The sequence below is a fragment of the Hemiscyllium ocellatum genome, chromosome 36, assembly GCF_020745735.1.
Source record: "Hemiscyllium ocellatum isolate sHemOce1 chromosome 36, sHemOce1.pat.X.cur, whole genome shotgun sequence".
In the NCBI taxonomy this organism is placed as follows: domain Eukaryota; kingdom Metazoa; phylum Chordata; class Chondrichthyes; order Orectolobiformes; family Hemiscylliidae; genus Hemiscyllium; species Hemiscyllium ocellatum.
This window is the reverse complement of record NC_083436.1, coordinates 34,919,750-34,939,332: the sequence shown is the minus strand read 5'-3', so window position 1 is coordinate 34,939,332 and position 19,583 is coordinate 34,919,750. Positions and strand designations below refer to the sequence as shown.

The window sequence follows — 19,583 nt, the reverse complement described above, 5'->3', positions numbered from 1 at the left end:
GCATCAGTTTGAAAATCGATCATTGGTCATTGCTCCCAGGTTAGTGACTTTCAGTAGCCAATGTTACATCCAGTCTCTCTCAGAGCCTCTCTAGCCAATAAAGTACCTTTAAAAGTTTGCAGAACTGCTGTACATCGCTATTGAATGGGACTCCATTGAAGGCATGAGCCCAGGCTATTTGGAAACAAAGAGCTGGAGAGATAGGAATAGGATAACTGACTGCAGCAAGTCCATTCAATCTGGTGGCTTCATTTTGGCAAGATAAAACCATTGAAACCGATTTGTTCAGTTGAGCAATGATAAGGCCAGCAATAGGCTAGATTTTCACTGCTGGTTGAGGTAAGAATTGGGACCTTAAGAGGTCTTGCCCATTCCAGTGCAATTCAATACATGTTATAATCAGTTCCATATCCGATAATATGGACCCCTTATTATCATGAATGGAAGCTTACACCACTGTTGGGAGCTTTTCTAAATCTTCTCAAGAATGGATGGTACAAAGATTGGTGGAGTTGCGGATAGTAAGGAGGATTGTCAGGATATAGATCAGTTGGAGGCCTGGGCAGAAAAATGACAGCCGGAGTTTAGTCCAGATAAATGTGATGTGTTGCATTTTGGAAAGTGATACACAAGTGGAAATTATCCAGTGAATGTCAGAACCCTTAGGAGTATTGATATGCCGAGGAATCTGGTTGTGCAGGTCCACAGATCACTGAAGGTGGCAGCGCAGGTAGATAAGGGAGTAAAAAAGGCCTATGGCATGCTTGTCTTCATTGGAAGGGGCATTGAGTACAAAGATAGACAAGTTATGCTGCAGCTTTATAGAAGTGTAGTTAGGTCATACTTGGAATACTGCATACAGTTCTGGTCACCACGCTGCCAGAAAGATGTGGATGCTTTGGAGATGGTACAGAAAAGGCTTATCAGGATGTTGTCTGGAAAGGGGACTTTAGCTATGAAAAAGGTTTAGATAGACTGGGTTTGTTTTCACTAGAACGCAGGCGGTTGAAGGTCGACCTGATAGATGTTTATAAGATTGTGAATGGCCTGGATAGAGTGGAAAGTATGAGGCTTTTTCCTAGGATAGAGGGATAACTTACTAAGGCACACAGGTTCAAGGTGCAAGGCAGTTTAAGAGATGTATGAGGCACGTTTTTCATACAAGGGGCAGTGAGAGCCTGGATCATGCTGCCAAAGGAGGTGATGGAAGCAGACACAATAGCAGCACTCAGGAATCCATGAATAGAAAGGGAATAGAGGGGTATGGATCCTCTAAGTGAAGATTAGATTGGCGCTGGAAAAGCACAGCAGGTCAGGCAGCATCCGAGGAGCAGGAAAATCGATGTTTCGGGCAAAAGCCCTTCATCAGAAATGAAGGCAGAGAGCCTCCGGGGTGGAGAGATAAATGGGAAGAGGTTGGGGGGGGGAGCTGGGGAGAAGGTAGCCAAGAGTACAATAGGTGGATGGAGGTGGGAATGAAGGTGATAGGTCAGAGAGGAGGCTGGAACAGATAGGTGGGAAGGGGGATCGGCAAGTAGGACAGGTCATGAGGATGGTGCTGAGCTGGAAGGTTGGAACTGGGGTAAGGTGAGGGGAGGGGAAATGAGTAAACTGATATACCCTAGTTCCAACCTTCCAACTCAGCACCATCCTCATGACCTGTCCTACTTGCCAATCGTCCTTCTCACCTATCCGCTCCACCCTCCTCTCCGACCTATCACCTTCATCCCCAACTCCATCCACCTAGTGCACTCTTGGCTACCTTCTCCCCAGCCCCATCCCCCTTCCCATTTATCTCTCTACCTCGGAGGTTCTCTGCCTTCATTCCTGATGAAGGGCTTTTCCCGAAACGTTGATTTTCCAGCTCCTCGGATGCTGCTTGATCTACTGTGTTTTTCCAGCACCACTCTAATCTAGACTCTGATCTCCAGCATCTGCAGTCCTCCCGTTTGCCTCCTCTAAGTGATGACAGTTTGAGTATGGAAGGGAAGAGTGTGTTGGCGCAATCTTGGAGGGCCAAAAGGCCGGTTCTTATGCTACATTGTTCTTTATTCTTTCTTTTTTTTTGCATTTTTCATTTCCAGCATATGACTTTATTTAAAATCAGTAACATCAAACTGTGTTGATCTTATCAAAAAGATTTGAGTCGTGATGGCTTTGGTTGAGAATGGGAACCAAGCAATTTGACCCTTTCATGGAAATGAATGTACAAATTAAGAGCCAACCTTGGCTACTTGGCCCCTTGAGCCTGCTCTCACATTTTCTAAAAAGATCAGCTGGGGTTGTGTAAAGAGTGGCTGACTCACTGTTGTTTGTTTTACACAATACAATGTTATCTGATTGTGAGCCTGGTTGGTAAACCCTGAATTTATTCCAGCTGCAGGCTTTCCCCATCCCTCCCTGTTTTGGTCTAACTGCCCTGGGTTTGCTGATTGCAGCAACTTAAACTCCGGTTGTGCACAGTAATGTAATCGATCTGTCTAGTCACACATAGCGTTCAAATAATATTTAGTTGGTTCTGCAGGTTTGAGGTTACAGACAGTGGCAAAAGTACTGTATGGTTATTTCTCACAAAAGAAAACACGCAGAAGTTGTGACATTTCTGATTTTGGCAAATTCTGTACAGAAAAGATTTGACTCATTGTGACATTTTTTTAAAAGAAAAGGCAATGGCTTGAACCCATTACGCCATATTCAATTACTCAATTGATAGCAAAAACAAAAGTAACACTAAGACGTGACTAAGAGATAATTACAAAGTAAAGAGACAGGCACACGACATATAACTATAAGTTCTTTTTTAAAGAAACATTTCAAATGCAGAGATGTGTGATGGCATAGCTTATACAAGGTGCGCAACATCTGATGATGTCAGTTGTACAGATTGGCTCCCAAGATGATGCCTTGTCATTGTGGAGTAAGGCTGGGTATTTTCTATTAGGATTCATCTTCAGCAACTAACTTCAAGAACCAAATACAAGCTTCCAAACACCAGGGAAACTGTGCTTTCCTTCAATGTTATTTTTCTATGTTTCCACAGCATTTCCATCAAGGTTATCATGGGCAAGGGAGCAATACTCACAGATTTGGAGATGTCGCTGTTGGACTGGGATGTACAAAGTTAAAAATCACACAACACCAGGTTATAGTCCACAGGTTTATTTGGAAGCACTAGCTTTCAGAGCGCTGCTCCTTCATCAGGTGGTTGTGGAGAATAAGATTGTAAGATAGAATTTATAGCAAAAATTTACAGTGTGATGTAACTGAAATTATTTATTGAAAAAGACCTGGATTGAAAAAGACTTAACAAACAGTCCAGGTCTTTTTCAATATATAATTTCAGGTACATCACACTGTAAACTTTTGCTATAAATTCTGTGCCTTACGGTCTTATACTCCACAACCACCTGATGAAGGAACGGCGCTCTGAAAGCTAGTGCTTCCAAATAAACCTGTTCCACTATAACCTGGTGCTGTGTGATTTTTAACTTTGTAATCCTCACAGGCATTTCCCATCCTGCGTTGACCAAGCTCCAGAGAGCAGCATGCAGAAGCTCAGAGCTTGGTGTTTGGTATAAATCTGACAACAGGGACCATTTCTTTCTTTAATACCTTCTCCAGCAGAAATAAAAGCGTCTTGTTTTGTTTTTAGAAACTTTCTAGATTCTCTAAGTTTAATTAAAATAAAGTAAGTGGCACGGTGGCACAGTGGTTAGCACTGCTGCCTCACAGCGCCAGAGACCTGGGTTCAATTCCCGACTCAGGTGACTGTCTGTGTGGAGTTTGCACGTTCTCCCCGTGTCTGCGTGGGTGTGCTCCGGTTTCCTCCCACAGTCCAAAGATCTGCGGGTCAGGTGAATTGGCCATGCTTCATTGCCCGTAGTGTTAGCTAAGGGGTAAATGTAGGGGTAGGGGTGGGTTGCGCTTCGGCGGGTTGGTGTGGACTTGTTGGGCCGAAGGGCCTGTTTCCACACTGTAAGTAATCTAATCTAAAAGTAGGTATCCCTTAAAAGTATACTAAGAATTAAATACAATGGAAAGTAATAAATGGAAAACAAATGATTTCAGCTAAGGAAAAATTATATAAAATTAAATTATTTACACTTTCTTGGATAAATGGCCTAGGAAGTCATTTTCTGTGTGTGACCCCTTTACTACGATTTCCTGTGATGTTTGCTTCTTATATTGGCCACAAGCAACCTGGCACGAATGAAAACATGCCTTTGAATGAAAATGGACTTGCATGGGTTAGATGTTAATCCAAAATGCGAGAGTAAATACAAATGGTCTGGTAAAAGTGGATGGAGTTTGGCTGGTGATCGTGTACAGTGCAGGTTCTGGGCGAGGGAGGTTGTGCTGGGTGCTACCATGTGCCACTCTGCGCCAGAGCGAATCCAAATAGAAACCATTGTTGTGATCACGGCGTCCACACAACCGCCTGGGGTGGAAGTCATGTCAAATATGGATTCCAGAGACATCGAAAGGACAGCAGAAGCTCGGGGTGAGGTCAGGGTTGTCAGCACGCCTCCATCTCCAGCAGTGGCCCTGGTGTCGCTGCTTTTGCTTTGCATGTTGAGAATGCGTTTTGTTTTCCTTAAAAAGAAGGAAGAGGTTATTAGAAATCTGAACAGCTCCAGACACAAAATCTTCAGCACAATGAGACATTGCCGCCCCACTCGTACGGAAGGAAGTCACTTCGTTAAGGTAATAAATCATTGATTAGATAATATGGTAGCTGGTGCTTCTCAATCAGAAGGTTATGTTCAAAGCACAGTCCATAACGTTGACTACGTCATTATGGTCAGAGCTACACTGAAAGGGTGAATTCTTTCTGATGAATTATTAAACCAAAACTCTGCCTCCATACTCAAGAAGACATGAAAGTTTATGTATTCCACGACTCAGAGTGGGAATGTGCGCCTGATATCCTGGCCTGACTATTAAACGTAACGTTCATTTACTTGTTGTTGGTGGGAGCTCTTTGTGTGTGAATTGACTGCTGTGTTTCCCCACATAGATGGAGTGACCACTCATCAAGATTATTTTGCTGGCTGTGAATTGGTTTGAGATGTTCTGATATTGTGGAAGGTGCTTTATAAATGCAAGTTCTTTCTTTCTGTGTAATCCTGTTTCTCAAATAAGGGTCAAATGTGCTACTATTCTTGGTCGCAAATTTGTCTTTCTTTCTTTTATGCTATCCAAAGATGACAAACTAACAGCTTGAGTAGAACAGCAAATTGCTACATCAAAAGGTAAAACATTATAATGGGCTTGAGCTAAAGGAACTGAAACACATTACTTTTCAGGAGACTGGCATTGAAGCCAATGTCCCAATATATTGGAAAGGATCATTAGCCAATGATTCCTACTCTACAATAGCCCATTATTCTGACTTGTTCATTTTAAATAATGGAATATCAGGGGCCCTGGACAGCTGAAATATTAACCTTCACCAATATTACCTCCTTGGTTGGTTTCTCTGTTACTGCATAGTGTTATGAAGTTGAAGGCGCATACTGTACCTTTAAGAGAGAGTGAACGTTCTGAACTGAGAGCTTATGGGCACTTGTGTATATGACTAGATGGCAGTCCTGGAGTGTACTGGAAAATTGAAAATATGTTAAGATTTGGCTGTGAAATGGATACCTGAGTTTTGGTTGCTGTTTTCACAATAATTCAAATTACACCAATCAGTTTAAATTATGCCCAGGATACCAAAACCTAATTGCGTTTGAATTTATTGTTTTGCCAACATCAAACCAATGAGACAATCCGATGTTGGGGGATGTAAAAATGCGGACATTTTGAAAACTGGAGACAGAGAAACTGCCATCGAGATAGATCCAATAAATTAGGGAACCCTCTCTATCAAAGGTACCTTTTCATATGAAACATGCTCGCAGTAAAAAGAACGAAGATGAACCAGGAAATTCAGCAGCTGGAAGAGATGACAGTGGCTGAGTGGCTTTGAAACTAATTTGATGTAATTTTAATAAGTGCTTTGTTGGAACAGTAAATTGTTATAGAGTTGGAGGCAGGTAATAAGCAGTTAAGAGAAAGGGGGGATTCGAGTTGTGAATAGTTGTTGTTTCATGTTCATTTTTAAAGTTAAAAAGTAAATTGATGTTATTTTCTTTAAATAATTGAGTTTGGGAGTTTTCTGTCACTCATATTTTAACAGATTATGAGACGCGGTGAATTTTTCTGGGTGTTTGGTTTAATTAACAGAGGGGTTCATCGCTGTGACATAACAATAGAATCATTGCAGGATAATTGGGGATCATTTGACTCTTCCAGTCTGTGTCAGATCTAAAAGATCTAACCAAATTAATCCCACTCCCCCTTCCTCCCCACAGATTAGCACACTTCAGATACATGTGCATTTGCTTTCAGACAGTCCTAAGTAAACCTACGTCCACTGCTCTTTCAGATAATGGGTTCAAGACCTTAGATCCCTGGGTGTGTGAGAAAAAGGATCCGCATCTATCTCCAATTCTTTTAGCAACTATTGTACCATCTTGAAGGACAAGGGCAGCAGGTGCATCGGAATACCACAAGATCCTTCAGACAATTCAGCCTCCTGACTTGGAACTGAACTGGTTGTTCCTTTACTGTGGCTGTTTCAAAGTCCTGGAATTTGCAGAAGATGGATTCCACAGAACTAAGGCAGGTTCAAGAAGGCAGCTCTCCACCACCTTCTCCTGGTTAATAGGGACTGGCAACAAATGTTGGCCTTGTCAGAAACACCCATATCCCATGAATGAATTAAATCTAATCCATACTTATCATCTGGAGGAGAAGGTGAAACAGGGACATGCTTAGAAACACTATTTAGGGTGGAAAAGTTCCAGCCAAGATGTCCTTACCTCTCTCATAGTAACAGAAAAAAGAAGCAGGAGAAGGCTTTCAGCCTTTTGAGGCCTCTCTGCTGTTCAGTATGACCATCCAATGTACTAACCTACTCCTGTTTTCTCTCCAAACCCAATGATTCCTTTTAGCCCTAAGAACAAACCTATCTCCTTCTTGAAAATCATCAATGTTTTTACCTCAACTGTTTTCTGTGGCAGAGAATTCCATTGACCCACCACTTTCTAGAAATTTCTCCTCATCTCTGTCCTAAATGGCCTCCTCCATTTTCTTAGACTGTGACCCTTGGTTCTAGATTCCTCCAACATTTTTCCTACATCTATCCTGTTTAATCCTGTAGGTATTTTGTGGGTTTCTATGAAGTTCCTCCTGAACTTCTAAAATTCAAAGAATACAGCCCTAACTGACACAGTTCCTCTTCATACATCAGTGCTATCATCCTGGAATCAGTCTGGTAAACCTTTGTTGTACTCCTCCTTAACAATAAGAAGGCCAAAACTACATACAGTACTCCAAGCGTGGTCTCGCTAAGGCCCTGTACAATTGCAGCAAGGCATCCCTGCTCCTGTTCTCGAATCTTCTCACAATAAAGGCCAGCATGCCATTTGCCTTCTTTACTGCCTGCTGCACGTGCATGCTTACTTTCAGTGACTACTGGATGGGTATATGAATAGAAAGTGTTTAGAGTGATATGGGCCAAATGCTGGCAAGTGGCACTAGATTAGGTTGGGATATCTGGTTAGCATGTTTGAGTTGGATCGAAGGATCTGTTTCCGTACATCTCTATGGCTCGATGAATAGTGTACAAGGACACCCAGGTGTTGCTGCACCTCCCCCCTTCCCAACCTATTGCCATTCAGATAATAATCTCCCTTCTCTCCCCCTCATTTTTGGCAGTTACAGTGAGAGCAGCCTCAATCCTACCCAAGAATATTGTCATTAGACAGGAATCACTGTGCAGCACTGGGTACCTGCTCTGGTAAAACCTGAGGGCTCTTTTACAGGCCATTGGGATTGTGAGTAATCACGGAAGCAGAAAAAATCTTCGCTGAGCCACATTCACAAATCTGTCTCCCTTGAAAGTCTTGGTTTTGTATTTCTGAAAACTCCATGTCCTTTAAAACCAGAAAGTGACATCAGTGGGAAAATACAAGCAGTGCACTGATGCTCTTTCAAGATTGAATACCTCGTATTTCAGTGCATTTAAATTTCCACCGGAGTTTATTCAAGTTGCCTTTGTCTTATCTTATTTTGCACCAACTGTTATTCATCATCACAGCACCACAGTTTGTTCCTCATGACTTGTCTAGTGCCCCTCCTTGAGTCAGATGTATGCTGTACTTTCTTGATCAGTCTTCCTGTTCATTGTTAGCACTGGCTGCTCTCAATCTGTTATTCCCGCTGATTCAATCACTTCGTCTCAGCCTCTCATCCCTTGCCTCAAACTTCTCTCTCCTCCCAGTTCCCCTCTATTCTATAGTTGCTTATTTGTACTCAGACCTTTTGTAGATCATAATTCTTGGGCATCGTTAGCAAAGTTTGCTCTTGTTGTCCAACTCCAGTAAGTTGATAATAGTGGGCTCTCTAGCTCAACATCTCTAACAACTTAACACACCTGAGTGACATACCAAGCCACTCAGCAATCAGCCTTGGGATTTGCTTGTATCTTGGATGTGGTCCAAAGGAGGTTCACAAGAATGATCCTAGGGATGAAGAGCTTGTCATATGAGGAGTGGTTGAGGACTCCAGGTCTTATTCCTGATGAAGGGCTTATGCTCGAAACGTCGAATTCTCTATTCCTGAGATGCTGCCTAACCTGCTGTGCTTTGACCAGCAACACATTTGCAGCTGTGATCTCCAGCATCTGCAGACCTCATTTTTTACTGTAGTCAATGTAGTTTAGAAGGATGAGGGGGGGTTCTGATTGAAACTTACAGAATACTGAGAGACCTGGGTAGAGTGGGCATGTAGAAGATGTTTCCACTAGTAGGAGACTAGCAGCTGAAGAGATGACCCTTTAGAACTGAGATGAGGAAGAATTTCTACAGCCAGAGGGTGGTTAATCTGTGGAACTCATTGCCACAGAGGACTATGGAGGCCAAGTCACTGAGTATATTTAAGACAGAGATAAATAAGATCTTGATTAGTAAAGGGATCAATGGTTACAGGGAGAAGGCAGGAGAATGAGGTTGAGAAACCTATCAATCATGATTGATTGGTGGAGGAGACTCAATAGGCCGAATGGCCTAATTCTGTTCCTATACCTTATTGTCTAATGGTTGGGTGTCACCTATTGACCAGAGCAGTGATATTAGTTAACCAATTGGGGTTCTGGTCAATCCGACAAGTTCTCTCACTTGAAAAGACAGAGCTTTCCATTTCTATATTTTTTTTCTTTTTAAGAACTGAGTTCAAATTCTCAGAATGCCTTTGAGATTAGATCTGCTACTCATGGATTATTAGTTCAGGCTTTCGTCGCAAGAATTAAACAAAATGATTGTGGACACTCTCATTCCAGTTTTCAACCTTTAACTTCACCTGTCAGAGAAATCACTTCAATGCAACAGGAAGTGCTTTATACTGATGTGATAGGGGTCATGTGTGAGAGATGGTGCAGAGTTGACTCAGTGGGTTGTTACCTGGACTGGAACAATTCAGCTCTGAAGAGAGAATAAGAGACTGGGATTGTTTCCCTCTGAGCAGAGAAGGCTGAGGGGGAACCTGATTGAGGTGTACCAAATTCTGAGGGGCATTGACAGGGCAGTGAGGGAGAAGTGTTTCCCTTAGTAGTGGGGTCGATAACCATGAGGCACAGTTTTAAGGTAAAGATCAGGAGATTTAGAGGGAATTTGAGGAAAGTTGGTTTGATCCAGTGTGCAGTGGGTATCTGGACCTCACTACCAAAAACAGCAGCACAGAGGCAGGAACCCTCAAGACTTTTAAAAAGTATTTAGATGAATATTCAAAATGACATAGAATACAAATTTACACACCAAGTGCCTGATAATGGGATTAAAGTAGATAGATGTTTAATATTGGCAAGTGCTGTAAAAGCTCTATAACTCCTTTCCTGTCCATTGTCAGTGCATTGCTCCAATGGCCACTATTGTTAGATGTGTTATACCTCACCTCCAAGGCACGTGAGACTTGACCCCAGACATCCTGACCCAGAGGTAGGGACCAGTACCACTGTGCAATAAGAACCCTGAGTTAGCTTGTTTATGTTAATTAATAATCATAGAATCTGTACAGTATGGAAGCAAGCCATTCAGCCCATCAAGTCCACAGCAACCCTCTGAACAGCATCTCACCCAGACCCACCTCCCCACCCCTACCCTATCCCTGTAAACTTGCATTTCCCTTGGCCAAATGACCTATCCTGTACATCTTTGGACTGTGGGAGGAAACTGAAGCACCCGAAGGAAACCAACACAAACACGGGGAGAATGTGCAAACTCCACACAGACAGTTGCCTGAGGCTGGAATTAAACCCAGGGGTCCTTGGCGCAGTGAAGCAGCACTGCTAACCACTGAACCCATGCCACCCCATGGAGAGGGTGGGTCTGGTCCAGTAATTCACTTTTCAGCAATTGATTAACTCTGTGGATTGGTTTATTTAACACAGTAAAACACAATACAAGTCATGAAGCAGACATTAAACAGTAAACCCACTGATTTCCATGTGTGCAGTTTGGAAACCCAAAACAGATTAATTGCCAGGCAAAGTCACAACATTGTGCAGACTGCATATGGCATCCTTAAAGGTGATTTATGTTAAAGGCAATGCACATGTACGACAAGCTACAGCAACACTCAACAAGCCAGTGACAACTTTCCTGTAACTTCAGTAAACAATTGCCACAGACAGCAATGGAATTTGCATTTATACAGCATCTCTAATATGCTAAATGCTTCATTGTTGATTTATCAGGTTCAGAAAGGGCATAACCAATTGCCCTCAAGTATTCCCGCTGCAGTTACAGTGCGAGATTCGAACAATCCAGTGAAATGCCAACCACAAACAGCTTCTATTCCCGTCTCAGACTGTGTCCTGTCTCTGAGGGCTGACAGCCAAACAAATGGATAGCAACTCTCCAGCCCCTGCAGCGCCTTCTGGAGTGATGGCCATTACTGGAACTGCAGCCTTTGCGCCATAAGCAGCAGCATTGGAAACCATGCTCAGATGTGAGTTGCAATGGGGCCAGTCGGACAGGCCAAGGCTATCCTGACATATTGGTACCTGGGCTATGGTGAAGATACCAGCAGGAGGTTCTCACAAGGTGGTCTTGATTGACCTGAAGATGGGTGGGTCAGACCTATGTGTCTGACTTTAGGAAAACACCAGAAACAGTAAGTAGATAATGGGCACAGTGGCCCAGTTTAACATCCAGCCTGCCAATCTCAGCCATTGTTCTCACCTAAGGTCTCCCAATTTGGAATGGATATATTGACTTAAAGTGCATTGTCACAGCTGTCAGTCAAGACTCAGCTGGTAACACTCTCATCTCCTGAGTGAGGAGGTCGTGGGTTCAAGTCTCATCCCAGGACTTGAACTTAAAAATCAAGGCTGATACTCCCATACGCTAAGGAGTGCAGTGTTCATTGAATCCCTACAGTGTAGAAACTGGCCACTTGGCCCATCAAATCCACACCGACCCTCCAAAGAGTAACCCACCCAGACCCATGCCTCCTCCCCTTTTGCTCTACATTTTCCGTGACAAATGCACCTAATCTACACATTCCTGACCACTATGGGCAATTTAGCATGGCCAAACCACCTAACCTGCACATCTTTGGACTGTGGGAGGAAATCTGAGCACCCGGAGGAAACCCACGCAGACACGGGGAGAACGTGCAAACTCCACACACAAGTTGCCCGAGGGTGAAATTGAACCCAGGTCCCTGGCGCTGAGAGGAGCAGTGCAACCACTGAGCCATCTTAGTTCTTAATGAGCTGTCTGCACTATAGCAGGATAATAACTCAGGAAAATGGCTTTGGGGGGGTGGGGGGAGATGTTGTGTAAGGGTTTGAAAGGATTAATGTCTGTAGAAGTGTGAAAAAATTAACGGTGATATTGATAACCACTGAGCCACCGTGCCATCCACTGTTGTTGGCGCTGCTGCCTTCTGGATGAGGCATTTAATCATGGCCTTGCCTGCCTTCTCAGGTGGATGACAAAGATTCCTGTGGCTCTATCTCAAAGTCCAGGCTGGCTGTTCTCACCAATGCTTATCCAATGGCGATCCCTCACACATCGCTGGTTTTGGGAGCTGACTGCAAATTGGTTGCCATGTTTCCTGCACTACAGCAGGGACTACATTTCAAAGAGTGTTGCAATGGCCATCCTGTGCTTTGAGTTGTCCAACTGTGGTCAAGGGCGCTATACAAGTTTGAGTATTTATTACAGAGAATCGAACAACAGCTGGGTAGAAGGAGATGAGTAATGAGGAGAGACCAAATAATAGCACTAGGATAAATTATCTTGAGGTGATGGGGTGAAGGCTTAAAGTACCAGAGGGAGCTGACAGGGATTGGAAGGGAATATCTGCACTTCACAGAAAATCCTGGGTAAGTGGACAGAATCCCTGTTAAACTAGTTTAAAATGCATACTGGAAACAAAAACCAACAAATAGTTGTGAGGTTGAGGAACCCACTCCCTCACATGGCCACAACCAAAAATTTAAAGCTTGGCTTGGTGGTCGCGCTAACGGGAGACCCTACTCCAGGGCCTTAATCACACCATCAAAGCTGACACATCCAAAGCTGTATTGTTGGAGGAGTCCTCGTTCAGAAATAGATTCACAGGGGCACGTAACAAATCAAAGAAAGAGGTAGAAAGCTACCCCTGTGTTTTGGACAACAGTGATCCCTCAACCAAAACCATCAAAGGGAGATTATTTGAATATGCATTTTCCTTTTTTTTGTTGTAGGAACTTGCTAAGCATAAATTAGCTGCCATGTTTGGGTAATGCAAGACTGACTACACTTCCAAAGTACTGTAAAATGTGTTCGGGCTTTCAAAGGATTTGAAAAACACTTTCTAAGAGTTCTTTCAATACTTAAAAGGATCTTAGATTGTGTCGGGAAATAGGATTAAGCATGAGAGAATGCTGGAGAAACTCAGCAAGTCTGGTGGCATCTGTGGAGACAGAAACAAGGTTAATGTTTCGAGGTCAGTATTACTCTTCCTCAGAACCGAAATGTTCTGAAGTAGTTATATTGGACTCAAAATGTTAATGCTGCTTCTCTCTCCACTGATGCTGCCAGACCTGCTGAGTTTCTCCAGCACTTTCTATTTTTTTCTTTCAGATTTCCAGCATCAGCAATATTTGAGGTTTAAGCTTGTGAGTTGTTTTCAATTAAAACCTAGCTAACCGGTACCTAAACTCCATTTACCCACTTTTGCTTCATATCCTTTTGAATGTCCTTAAACTATCAAAAGCCTATTGAGCTCAGGTTTCAAAGTTTCACTAACTCAGCATCCACAGCCTTCCAGGAGAGCAAGCTACTGATCTCACTATGCTTTGGGTGAAAAGGTGCAGTGTCTGAAATTCCATGAGGTACTCTAGGTGGAGTATTAATAAGGTTCTATACACATGAAGCATTTCATTTTCATTGAGCAGTTCCAATCCCTTTGATACAGAGGCTAACATTCTCTCAGAATCCCTACAGTGTGGCAACAGGCCATCAGATCCACACCAACCCTCTGAACAGCAGCCCACCCACACTCACCCCCTACCCTATCCCTGTAACCCTGAATTTCCCATGGCCCACCCACTCAACCTGCACATCTTTGGATTGTGGGAGGAAACCCATGCAGATATGGGGAGAATGTGCAAATTCCACACAGACAGTCGCTCAAGGGTGGAATCAAACCCGGATCCCTGGCGCTGTGAGGAGCAGTGCCAACCACTGAACCATCTTAGTTCTTAATGATCTGTCTACACTGTAGTAGGATAATAACTCAGGAAAAGGACTTGGGCGGGGGGGGGGAGATTTTGTGTAAGGGTTTGAAAGGATTAATGTCTCAAAAAGTGAAAAAATTCAATCGTGATAATGTCAGTGATGACATGGGAGAGGGATCTAACATGGACCCTGGAAGAGGCAGGCTGTTTGAGGGATTTGAATGTAGTTTGTACTGGTGCAATAAACTGCTTTCTGTTAACTTTATCAATGACTTGGTGATCTATACTAGCCAGAGTCAGGAGGTGGATTATTTCCTTCCTCATCCTCCGACAGTACACATTTTTGCTCCTTCACACTTGCTGGCATTACGGAAGGATTCTAATTTGTCTTTCTCTGATTCAAAGTCGATAACCTTAGACCTGCCCACAGTGTCACCTGACCAGTTGACTCTGGTTCAAGCCGTGAAAATGCACTGACCAACAGTCTCTGCCCCGGAAAAATGTCCACACCTCCGATGCTCGCCTCTGAAAACGAGGTGGCTCTCAAATGGAAAATGAGTCAGCATAAAATGAAGCTGAGAGGACAGCGTTTGTCAGTGGAATTGACTCTACACTCCTGGAATGTGAAATCAATGGGCTAATCTTTCACTTAAAGCAGAGAGGGGCAGCAAGCCAAGGCCTTGAGGCACATCATGAAATTTCAAAAAAGGAAACTCAAAAGACTATTCCATTCAGATGTAAAAGTAAAGCAAGGCCTCCTGCACCAACAAGGTGCCATTGCAACTGTTTGTGGATAGATTTGTTAAATTTTAATTCCTTTCCTTTTATAGTGAGTGATCAGGAATGATTTGGTCCCTCCATTTTATTATTTATGCTCAACTATTCACTTACAGCACCCCTTCTCCTAGCAATCTTCCTCAACATGGGCTGGATGTTTACTCAGGAAGAGCTCACAGAGTCATAGAGATGTACAGCATGGAAACAGACCCTTCGGTCCGACTAGTCCATGCTGACCAGATATCCTAACCTAATCTAGTTCCACTTGCCAGCGATCAGCTCACATCCCTCTAAACCTTTCCTATTCATATACCTATCCAGATGCCTTTTAAATGCTGTAATTGTACCAGCCTCCATCACTTCCTCTGGCAGCTCATTCCATACACGCACCACCCTCTGCGTGAAAAGGTTGCTCCTTAAGACTTGACTGACAAGGCTTTTCAAGTGGACATTAACTATAAGACATGAAGATGCATCGAAGAGAACCTAAAAGACTGTTTCAACATATTATTTATTTCATTTTTAACTTTATTTTATTAAATCTCTTGCTATAAAGAACAATTTTGGAATTTTTGAATTATCTTCAAGCGATAGAAGCCCTGTGTCACAAAATGAAACATCATCACCAGTGACTCCGATAGCAGTGAGAAGATGACATCAAGATGAAAACTCTCTTGAATTATGGCTCTGATGCTTCACTATGTGCTATTGTAAAAGCACAGCTCACAGGTTTGCTGGGTGCGTAGTAACCATTAGTAGCAAGCGACTGGTACAAAATCATGCAGTCAAGGCTTCACAGGGGATCCAACTGGAAAAGAACCACAAGATATCACAACCTTCCCCCCCACTCCCCCCACCAAAACCCTGACACATACAGTGACAGTGTGTGCTGGCGGAGATCAATGAGTGCTGTAGGTCACACATGTTGGTGAGCACGTAACTGAAGCTTTGCTTTCGGATTTCAAAGCCGACAAGACATTGGAGATGAGTTGATGGTAACAGTTTTAGTTTATTGTATCTCTTACGATTCCAAAGAAATGCCAAACGGGGGGGGGCGCGTTTCTCTTGCCAGGAAGGCTTTCCTGTCTGCTTCAAATAAAAACACTTGGCTTCCTGCATAGGAAAGGCCCTTTAGGCTTCAAGCCAGCAAGTTCACAGCAATAAGGCAACACACACATTTATATAAAGCTGCTTCCCATTAGCAGCAAGGAGTGTACTTCCTCACTGGAAGAAATGTGATTTCTGTCAGAATTTTCACATCTTCTGCACCCAGCAACGCTGCCCTTCAATGTCAACGGGTAGGTCTGCTTCTTGAACTGGAGCCTTTGTTTCCTAAACAGAGCCCTAACCTTGAGCAGGATCAAAGTGCATTGTGCCAGTTGTCTCCGGTTTATTTTTTGGGTTTTGCAATGATAAGATGTTTTCGCTTTTCTTGCCCACCATCAGGATTTGGATGTCACTGATAATGCCCATCCTGGCACTCTGAGCCCCCTAATAAAGGCCACTTCAGAGGGCTGGTTTGAGTCAACCACAATGGGTCTGGGATTGGAGTCACGTGTGAACCAAAATCCATACAGAAGAGAAATTATCTTCTTTCCAGAGCATTACTGAAAATAGTTGGATTTTTATGATAATCCTAACGTTGTTTGGTCACTTTTATTGACAACTACTTGCTAATTTTCTCAAATTGTCACGACAAGCTCTAAATTCCCGGCGTCTCAGATTAATTGAAGGTCTCTAAATGACTAACCCAGTAACATAACCCTCTATACTCCCTTATGTCACAAAAGCAACATTATAGTGCCTCCATGTGAACAAAGGATAAACCACACTAAAATATTTAAAAAAAAACAGCTTTTGACTTTATTTTTTAAAATTTCAAATCTGCTTTAAAAGGAATAAGTATCATGATACAGCTCCCGAGAAAGCTTACTTAAGAATTCCCGCTGTGTCTGCAATGTGAAAGATATTTCTTTGCTACAAATCTGTCCCTTCAGTTCAATCAAAACACTCATTAAATGAAAAGACACCATTTAATATTCTGTTCCAGTTTTTTTTTCCTTTCTATCTTTTTAAATAGAACAATGTCCTGCAGCAGTTCTGAAGGAGTATTGGTGTCCTAGAGTGATAGAACCTGGTCCATAAGCCCTCGATTGTAGGTTAATACTGAGGCCCTGACCTTACAGGGCCACTGTGTGGACCAATGCACCTTCTGGGAGCATGGGTGGGGTGGGGGTACAACATTGGCTGCCCCGAATCAACACCCATTGAAGCGCATCTCCCATTACCATGGATGTTGGTATCACCATCCTGTTAAGTGCAATCATGGTCACAAGTGGATCAGAACCAAATAGAGCCAGGGCGTGATAGTGGACAAAGTGGGGGACTGTATAAATGTCCTTTCAGTCAAACAAGGTCATGGACGCCTATATTACACATTGGTCTTAGCTTACTGCAATCTCAATTTAGGTCGCCTTTCTTCTTAAAGTCACATGTACGTGCACTGTAGCAGGGAGTTGAAAAGCCACTTGGGGAATAGAGCTTCCACATCAAAACAAAAAGTATTTCCTTAATGAAAAAAAGGAAGACCCAACTCTCAATTCCGCCCTACAGCACACATGCAGAGTGACTCCTTGGATGGAGCACAGAAAGCCCGGCACTCTGCTCTGTGTTTAAATGAAAACTGGGAACAGGGTGCATTGCAAAAACAAAAGCATGACCGATGTGGTGAGAGGCTCCCGCTTCGAGTGGGAAAGAGAGAAGGGGGGAAGGTGGGGGTCATCTGGAGTCGAACTGGGCATGTCCAACAGCATGATCAAATGAATACAACAGTCTCGGCAGCAGCCCAGTTGCTCAAGTCATTGAGTGATCAAGTCCCCAAACACAAAGCTCCCAAAATCCCGAGTCCTGGAGCTTCCTGCCACTCAGAATGGACGGCTTCAGTCGGGCGAGTGTTTGTTTTTTTTTAATTATTATTCTGATTAAGTATTTGGTGCTTGCGTGTGTCAGTTTTCAGGTGGGCTGCTAGATGGAGCACCACTTGGAAGTGAGACGTTCCATCTCTGGTGGAGGAGGGAAAAAACTGACATCGTCGGGCTCGGCCCACTTGGTTTGCGCCTTCTGCTGGCTGATGATGGAACAGCGCTGCTGACAATCGCGGAGTAGTCTGTGCCCCAACCCATCCTGCTCTCCTGGCTGCAGGAGCAGGAGCTTTGGTGAGTGGCCTGTGAGAAGGAAATAAACAAGTGAATATTCGGGGAGGCAAGAGTCATCCAAGAAAGAAAATACAAACTTTAATCACTTCTTTTCTTATACCGCCGGGGAGGGGAATAAAGAAAAAGAACACCCCGCAAAACTCCCCACCATTATTTTCAGAAGCAGAACGGGGGTCAGGATTTTGCCCTGCTACCTCTCTGCTCTCCCTCTAGTTCTTCATCTTCATCTTCTTCCTCTCCTTCCGTCTTTTCCACTCCAATGTCCTCCTCAGCCACTGTCACAGGCTGAGATAAGATTCCTCAGGCACCAACGGCTGGTAATTGTGTGAGAGGGTGGGGGGGCTATTCCTTCACCACAGACATCACAACATAGTCCAACCCCGGTCCGAAGGCACGCACTTCCCAATAGGAGTCACTGGAGAATGTTGAGGAGCAATGAGAGATCAACCAGCAGCAGGAGTAGGCCATTCAGACCATTAAGCGTGTTCCACCGTTCAGTGTGATCTTCAGCTTCAAGTCCACTCACTCCCCATATCCCTTTACTCTCTGTGAAACCAAAATGCTGTCTTGGAATATGTTTCAGGCTATGATTTGGCATCCACAACCCTCTGAATTCAGAGATTTGCACAACCCCTTGAGTGAGGGAATTTCTCATCTCAGTTCCAAATTATCCCAAGACTGTGGCCTCATAGTCTAGATTCCCCAGTTAGGGGGAAGCAACCTCTCAATGTCCACCCCCTTAATAAGACCCTCTCTCATTCTTCTATACACTAGACAACATTGGCTAAACTGACTCAACCTCTCAATATACAAGGATGCTCACAGACCAGAGACCAACCTAATGAACCCTGACTGATACCGTCCTGCACTCTACAAGCCTAACCTGAGGTTAAGTAACTCAGCTCAAGCAGCAGATTTGAATATTAAACTGAGATATTTCACAACGTTCCTTAGTAGGAGATCATGTCTCAATACAGAGTCACACAGTAAGCTAGCTTTGATTAGTTTTCTGGTCTCTGTCAGGATAATTAGACTATAGGGAAAATAACATGCATCACTGCAGGCCCGACCATGCATTTCACCCTCTGATTCATTTGTGTGGCTCTGATCTCTTGTTAATTAAGAGCCAAAGGGACAAGGAAGGTCCAAGGTTCAGATCCTGGTTGTTAAGAGTCGGTTGCTTTCTGCAGCTGTTAGTGGAGCTGTTTCAATTAGCCTTGACATCGCTGGGCTGGCAATTCAGCCAAGGCTCCTGCTGCTGATTACACTCCTTCCGCTGTCCCGAGGGGAGTGCTGCATTGTCAGAGGTGTTGTGTTTCGAATACGATGCTAAACTAGGCCACGCCTCTTCTCCCAGGTAGATGCAAGGACAGCAGTCGACCTGACCAATACCAAAGTGGTGGATTGAGGGAGGGGTCAAGTCAGTTCTCCCTCTCATCCCAGTAAGCATTATTTGAAAAAGTGAACCTTCCAGCTTTTTCTGGACAACATTCCCTGCCAAACCAACACCCAAAACAAGTTATTCAACTTACTGCTGGAAAGCAGTTTGTAACGTCCTGAGGATGTGAAAGTTTATATATAAATGAAAGTCTTGGTGCATGTCCCACTGTTGACAGCATTTGAGGATTGGATAGACACATTTCTGATCTTTCAGAAGGGGCAGGAAAGTGGAATTAAAGTCCAAGATCTGCCAGGATGGGACTGAATGATGCAGCCAACTCAACAGGCTGGTCTACTCCTGTTCCTATCTCTTGTAGTTTTTTTTTTATTCATCCACCCATTGATTCTCCCCCCCCCCACCCCCCAACCCTCGACAA

At 43.6% G+C, this 19,583-nt stretch overlaps 1 protein-coding gene across 6 annotated transcripts in view; it reads right to left on the bottom strand.

Moving 5' to 3' along the window:
• Positions 1-3,458: 3,458 nt before the first annotated feature.
• The window catches only part of lef1 (lymphoid enhancer-binding factor 1), a 161,562-nt gene continuing 145,437 nt past the window's right edge, over positions 3,459-19,583 (bottom strand). For 4 of the 6 annotated variants that reach the window (XM_060851397.1, XM_060851398.1, XM_060851399.1 and 1 more), the window contains exon 10: positions 15,541-17,775. In XM_060851397.1, coding sequence (XP_060707380.1) covers positions 17,576-17,775 — 200 coding nt within the window. In that variant the 3' untranslated portion in view covers positions 15,541-17,575. Of the gene's footprint in view, positions 4,594-15,540; positions 17,776-19,583 lie in introns of those variants that run through there. The other 2 variants (XM_060851401.1, XM_060851402.1) reach the window with 2 other exon arrangements.